General features: G+C 41.6%; 2 protein-coding genes across 2 annotated transcripts; both read right to left on the bottom strand.

The window, feature by feature from the left end:
* Positions 1 to 1,614: 1,614 nt before the first annotated feature.
* LOC138906316 (uncharacterized) lies at positions 1,615 to 3,112 on the bottom strand. Its single transcript, XM_070194851.1, has 3 exons — positions 2,780 to 3,112; positions 2,348 to 2,683; positions 1,615 to 2,244 (listed from the first exon to the last, which is right to left on the bottom strand). The coding sequence occupies exons 1-3, from the start codon at positions 3,110 to 3,112 to the stop codon at positions 1,615 to 1,617; spliced, it is 1,299 nt and encodes a 432-aa protein (XP_070050952.1).
* Positions 3,113 to 3,458: 346 nt separating this feature from the next.
* On the bottom strand, positions 3,459 to 4,100 carry LOC138906309 (uncharacterized). The gene has a single exon (XM_070194845.1). The coding sequence runs from the start codon at positions 4,098 to 4,100 to the stop codon at positions 3,459 to 3,461; it is 642 nt and encodes a 213-aa protein (XP_070050946.1).
* Between the last annotated feature and the right edge of the window lie 2,857 nt (positions 4,101 to 6,957).

Here is a 6,957-nt window from a genome sequence, read left to right as displayed (position 1 = left end):
AACTATGGGTCCCGGCCGAACTTAAGACTATGTGGATTATAAATAGGCAAGATGATTAAATAATCAAAGAGAATAAAAGGTCAAAGAGTTTCATTATAACACAATGCGAATTGGTACAAATCTTAAGTACTACAAGGATACAACTATAATGGTCCACATTAGATGACTAAGTGTATAAAGAGAAAAGGGGGGTCCTAAGTTTTTTAGCCTAAAGGATCGCCCTGTGCAACATAAATAATACTTCGCAATTTCTTTTAGATAGGAGTTGCTCATATTATTCAGCGGGTACAGACTATCATCTCTTGCTACCCGATTACTATGTTGAAGTTGTTTACCTAGGGCATTCTAATTCAATTCCAGGTCGCGTCCTATGTGTGCACTACCCGTCCCATGCCTATGATCCAGGAGGCATTTGACCTCTATTTGGGTGGTTCTAGACTTTACTTAGGCTGCTCAAAATGATAAAACTAAGCAACATTCAAAACAAATGGGACTTCACTTAAGGACAGTTAAAGGCTCAAGTTGGCCTCCACACTTAGACAATAAATTCACGCAAACAAATTTCTACGTTAGGCACTAGACAGTTTCAATATGTGTATATTAGGCAACGGAAAATCATATTTGGGACTTGATCTGTTTAGATCTCGGTAGTCAACACATACTCTGACTTTTCCAACTTTCTTCGGAACTGGCACGATGTTGCCCAACCAAGTCGGGTACTCGACCACTCTAAGAACCTTGGCTTTTATCTGCTCGGTGACCTCCTCTTTTATCTTCAAACTCATGTCCAGGTTGAATAATCTGAGCTTCTGCTTTACTGGTGGACATGTAGGATTAGTGGGTAATTTGTGAGCTACTATGGATATGCTCAAACCCGTCATATCGTTGTAGGACCATGTAAAGATATCTTCATATTCTTTTAGGAATCTGATGTACTCTTCTTTATCTGATGGTGATAGATGAATGCTTATGCGTGTTTCCTTGACCAGTTCGGAATCCCCTAAGTTAACTGCTTCAGTTTCGTCCAAATTGGACTTTGGCTTGTTTTCAAAAAATTTCACTTCTCTGACAATTTCCTCAGGTATCGTACCATCTTCCAAGTCTTTTGAATCACTATCCTTATGTTGCGTTGTCTCATTACATGTCACAGTCACAAGTTCATCGGGATAGGTAATAACAATGCTGTAAAAAGAGAAAATGTAGAGAATAATAGTAAATACGAAAAGTAGGAATGCATTAATTGAAATCTTTAAAACGTTAACAAATGCGGCTCGATGACTCGAGCAATTATTTCAAAGCAAAATACTGAAAATGTCTCAAATGCTTAAAAATAATTGATGCTAATCTGCCAAGCTACCCAGGAACTCGATGGGCTCGGGATGGTGCAATAGTCCAGTTTTTGAGAAAAACTCCTTTCCCCACGGTCTGAATGGTAAGGTCTTTCGCCTCATCCTCCTCAACTATCACACTGCAATCCATATCTTCTTCATCCAGAAATAGTTTCCTCATACTAGCTAAGACTTCATCTTCCTCAAGTCCCCATATTATGTCAGCTTGATGAAATGTCTGGTGCAGAGGTGGTACTGGTTGTTCCAGCGGATAATAAGGACCACGTCATGGCGGCGACCAATCCTGGTACTCTTTCCAAGTATATTCATATCCGAGCCTAACAGTTGTGCCATGACGATGCGGTTGTACGGGTTTGGCGATCTCTTGGAGGTTTTTGCCGAGACCCTTGCCAGGTTTATATCCTGTCCATATTAATATGCTTTCTATCTTGTTACTCCACCATTGATCATTTTCAATTGATTTCACTCGCTCAATGCGATGGTATGTTTCTCCACCCAACTTCTTCCTATTCTCGATGACTGGAACAGTCTGATTGGTGTAGATGGGGTTGCTTCTATCCCCATGGATAATCACTTCTTGATGATTCCATTCAAACTTCACAGCCTGATGCAGAGTAAAAGCCACTGCCCATGGTCGTCCCAACAATAGATTATAGGTAGCAGATATATCCAGCACTTGGAACTCAACATCAAACCAGGTCGGGCCCATTTGTAGGTTGAGGTTAATTTCTCCGATTGTGGTTCTTTGGGATCCATCAAACGCCTTTACATTCATACTTCCCATCTGTATATCGTGCAGGCCTTTACCCAACCTCTTTAGAGTAGTCAGTGGGAATATATTGAGACTTGAACTCCCATCTTCAGGACCCTGCGATGAACTTATCCTCAAATTGCACTGTGATGTGTAGTGCCCTATTATGACTTAGTCCTTTTGGTGGTAATTCATCCTCGTGAAAGGTGATTTTGTGGCTTTCCAGTATTTGCCCGACCATGTTTACCATATCCCCACTAGTGATGTCGGTGGGTACATAAGCTTCACTCAGCACTTTCATCAAGGCATTCCTATGTGTCTTGGAGTTTTGCAGGAGTGACAAGATGGATATCTGAGTAGGAGTTTTGTTCAGATGATCGACGACAGAGTATTCCCTTGCTTGTACTTTTCTCCAAAGGTCATCAGGGCCAGTCTCAACAACAGGCGACTTAGATGCAGCTTCCTTGCTTGTTCCTCCCAAGTGCTCAGGTGTATAAACTATGCCAGTTCTAGTCATGCCTTGCGCCGCACCTGTTTCATCCATTTTTGTTTTTCCTTTCCTCCTTGCTTCTGTAACATAATCCTATGGGATAGCATCAGACTTGTAAGATAGCGTTGGAGCTACCATCACAGTGAAGGGTATGGTTACCTCGACTTCAAACAGTGCTGGTATGGTTACCTCAACTTCAAACGGTGCTTGGGTTTGTACCACAATGGGTGTGAGGGTGACCGGAGATGTTTTAGGATCATCTCCCTCTCGAATGAGTCCAATTGACCCTTCCGGATCCCATTCCTCGTCAGTCTCTATCACGTTCACTCCCTCACCTATGTGATCCGGGAGAGGATTGTTACAAACATTTGGTGCAGCTTTCTTTTCCTGTATGACCTTGTTGTCGATCAGTGTCTGAATATTGTCTTTCAGTGTGCGGCACTCATCAATTGTATGACCCTTCATGCCTGAATGATAGGCACATGTCTTGTTCGGGTTAATCCACTGAGAGGAGTTCTCCATAGCAACGGTAGGGATGGGAGTAACATAACCAGCAGCCTTCCATCTCTCATATAATTGGTCTATGGGCTCAGCGATTGGGGTGTTTTGTCTAGGTGGTCTGCGGACGAAGTTTGGTCGTGGTTTTTGGTAGTTTTGGCGGGCGGGTGGTGGTGAGTGATAATATGCAGGTTGAGTGTTATAGGTGGTAGCAGGTTGTCAGTATCTGGGGGATGAAGGCTGGTGTGTGGGTGGAGGCATTTGGTATGTAGGTGGAGGTGTTTGGTATGTGAGAGGAGACTTAGGACCCTGGGCCACCATTGCAATACCCACTTCTTTCTTCTTTGAGATACCTCCCAATTGCAAGACTTTATTTGTCCTGCAGTGCTTCAAAATTTATCACCATCCCACTTTTAATCCCTTCTTCTATTCTTTCTCCTAACGTGATGATGTCAGAGAATTTGTGGTTCTCAATAACCATCAACCTTTCATAGTACTGCGGGTCTTGAGCTCCGATGAAGAATTTATTCATTTGTTCTTCTTCGAGTGCAAGTCTTACTTTTGCAGCCTTAGACCTCCACCGAGTAGCATATTCACGGAAGGTCTCTCTTGGTTTCTTTTTGAGGTTTTGAATGTAGAAAACATCTGGTGCATTCTCGGTGTTGAACCTAAATCTGTCCATGAAATCTGACGTTATGCTTACCCAATTAACCCACTTCTTCGGGTTCTGACTGATATACCAAGACAACGCATCTTCGGTGAGGTTTTGCATGAATAGTTTCATACAGATTCGTTCATCTTTGCCCACTCCTACAAGTTTGTCACAATACGTCATCAGATGCACTTTCGGATCACCAGTTCCATCGAACATTTCGAACTTGGGAGGTTTGTAACCCTCCAACAGTTCCACATCTGGATGAATGCACAATTCCTCATAGTTTAAACCTTCAACTCCTTTACCACCTTCAACACTCTGAACTCTGCTAGTGAGCTTCTTGAGTTCTTCCGCCATGTTCTTAATGAGCAAGTCTTTCTCGATTGATTCAGGTATGTATAGGGTTTGTTGCGGGGTGTGGGGTAAGGTCTCCACATATATAGGGTTGCTTTGGTGGACTCTAGGGATCTGGGCATAAGGGTGATCATTTGTTGAGTTTTGGAGGTCAGGAGTAGGTTGTGGTATATTCTAGGGAGTATGATAAGTGGTAATCTACGGGTATTTGGTTGTGTGGTGATGATGTTGTTAAGGAGTTGGTATTGGAGGAGGATTAAGGTTTTGGGGAGGTGTAGGGTACTGGTGTGGTGCAGGAGGGTTTGGTGGCAGGTTTTGGTTTTGTGGGTTTTGTGGTGCTTGGTTTTGGGTATTTGGATTTTGTTGGTCAATATTAGGGACATTTAGAGTGAGAGAGAGGTTTGCTATGCTTCGGACCTACTCAAGTTCTCCTTGTAGCTCCCAAATCTTTTGTTTCAGACGTAAGACCAGTTCATTTTGTGTCGGGGTGCTCCGACCATCTGAAGTTTCGACGTTCTCAGCTATAGTAGCGTTGTCCTTCCTGATACCACTCAAATCGTCCATTTTTCCTTTCCCCTTGATTTTGCCTTTAGGATCACTTGGTGGAGGAGGGGGTAGAGGACCTTGGGATCTAGTGTGATATGCTGACGATGCCAGTATGCACGAACCAACCTTGGTGAATGGGAATAATCAAAAAGAAGAAAAAGCAAAAGGTAATGATGTTGCATATATTTACATATGTTATAATGTTACTTCACTCATGTTTTAACTATTTTTTGATGCTATTTGATCTTTAAAATGCTCAACATGGTTTAATTATTGGTTTTATGACTAATTGAGTTGTGTGTGATGATTTAGGATATTTGGAGTGCAAAAATATAAAGAAAAGGTACTTTAGCTAAAGGAGGAGAGGCTGGATGCGTCGCATCCAACCTAGAAAAAAATCATATATTGTGTAACCTTGGCAGTGAAGTCGGACGATAGCATTCGCCTTAGCATCCATACCTGGGCACAACTAAGATGGAGGAACAAAGGGTGGATGCGAAGCATCCATCCTAGCATGCGAAGCTGAATAATTGGAGGACGAGGTGGATGCGAAGCATCCACCCCAACATTAATCCCTGAAGCTGAGTCGGATTAGGACTAGGAGAACTTTGTCCCACGACTTTTGTACGCAATATATATGCCAAAACGCCTCTTTTAGGTCAACAATATATTGGGAAGCGAGAAAAAAGCCACGACAAAGCTTGGAACCCACGGAATTCGTCTTGAGTTCTTCCTTTTTCCTTCTTTTATTGATTTTTATGCATTCTTAGGAATTACTTGAGATTGTTACCATGAGCATGCATGGCTAAGAGCCCAATTATTCTGGGGTCATGGGGGCTACATGAATGTTGACGTTTGAAATTTAGATTGACGAGTTTGAAGTTTATTATATTGGGTTGTTTATTTAATTCGATTTTTAATTATTTTGCTGAGTAGCTAACAGTGAAATACTAGCTACGAATCTAGAGTTGAACTCGAAAGTGGGAATTCTAGATTGCATATAGAATTAAATAGGGCAAGTTCTTGAACCCGGGCATCGGGGAACGTATTCGCAATTAGGATCGAAATATACCTAATTGTCTTGCTTGGTTGAAATACAGGAAGTGTAAATGCATTCTTGTTAATCTTAATTCCCTAGACATATAGGCATTAAGTTAGCTTGGATAGGCGAGTAAGAACTCGACATATTCTTATGAGTAATATCAACCATGTCAATCAACAACCCAGATAAATCAATTAGTCATTTTAAGCCAAGAACGCAACATGATTGTTAGCTAACCTGTGACCCTGGAATATCCTCTCCTACTGATTGTTATCTGAAATTGCTTAATTGTTTTGGTTGATTTCTAGTTAACTCATTGCTCGATAGTTTTAGGTAGTAAAGTAGTCACATCTATATTTTGTGAGAAATCTCTTGAATCGATAAGTTAATTAAGTTTGAATCAGTCAAAAGTTAATCATAAGTCTTCGTGGGAACGATAATCTACTCACTACTCTATTACTTGACGACCACGTATACTTGCATCAGTATTTTTGGTCATAACAAGTTTTTGGCGCCGTTGCCGGGGTCTTAGAAATTAGCTACTTGACTGAGTTAAGCTTTTATTAATTATTTGTTCAAGTTTTAATTTTCAGTTTGCCTTGTTTGTTTTAACGCAGGCTCGTCTTTTGAATGCGTAGGAGTAGAAGCGCAAACAACCTCCTTCCTCTTGATCCTGAAATTGAACGAACACTTCACAGAGTGAGGAAGGAAGTCGAAGCTAGAACTAGAATAGAAAGAGAGTTGGACATCATAGTTCAACCACACCCAACAGAGATGGCCGGTAATGAAGAGCGTGCGGTGATAGAAGTCGCAAGGCCCAATCTTGCTAATATGACTCAAGCTATTGTGAAACCTGATATCACAGGGCATTTTGAACTAAAACAGTACATGGTACAGCCGATTCAGTCCATAGGGCAATATGAGGGTCTATCTCATGAAGACCCGCAGAGGCACATTCAGAATTTTCTAGAAATTATAGACACCTATAATTATCCGAACATTTCCAAGGACTATGTCAGGCTGACACTATTTCCCTTTTCACTATTGGGGGAAGCTAAGGAATGGTTGCAAAAGGAGCCCGCGAACTCAATCCACACTTGGGATGATCTAGCAAGGAAATTCTTAATCAAGTTTTTCCCCACTAAGAAGACAAAGTCATTGAGGAGTCAGATTCTTGGGTTCCAACAACGTGATGGAGAGACACTTCGTCAAGCTTGGGAAATATACAAGAAGCTACTCAGAGACTGCCCACATCAATGTCAGACTGATAAT

The sequence above is a fragment of the Nicotiana tomentosiformis genome, chromosome 1, assembly GCF_000390325.3.
Source record: "Nicotiana tomentosiformis chromosome 1, ASM39032v3, whole genome shotgun sequence".
NCBI lineage: Eukaryota > Viridiplantae > Streptophyta > Magnoliopsida > Solanales > Solanaceae > Nicotiana > Nicotiana tomentosiformis.
This window is presented reverse-complemented; position numbering and strand designations above follow the sequence as displayed.

Coding starts and splice junctions, on each gene's coding strand:
- LOC138906309 (XM_070194845.1), bottom strand. CDS start 4,100: ATGGCGGAAGAACTCAAGAAGCTCACTAGCAGAGTTCAGAGTGTTGAA.
- LOC138906316 (XM_070194851.1), bottom strand. CDS start 3,112: ATGGAGAACTCCTCTCAGTGGATTAACCCGAACAAGACATGTGCCTAT. Junction 2,684..2,779: donor AAGCACCGTTTGAAGTTGAG/GTAACCATACCA, acceptor GCTATCCCATAG/GATTATGTTACAGAAGCAAG. Junction 2,245..2,347: donor ACATCACTAGTGGGGATATG/GTAAACATGGTC, acceptor TACACATCACAG/TGCAATTTGAGGATAAGTTC.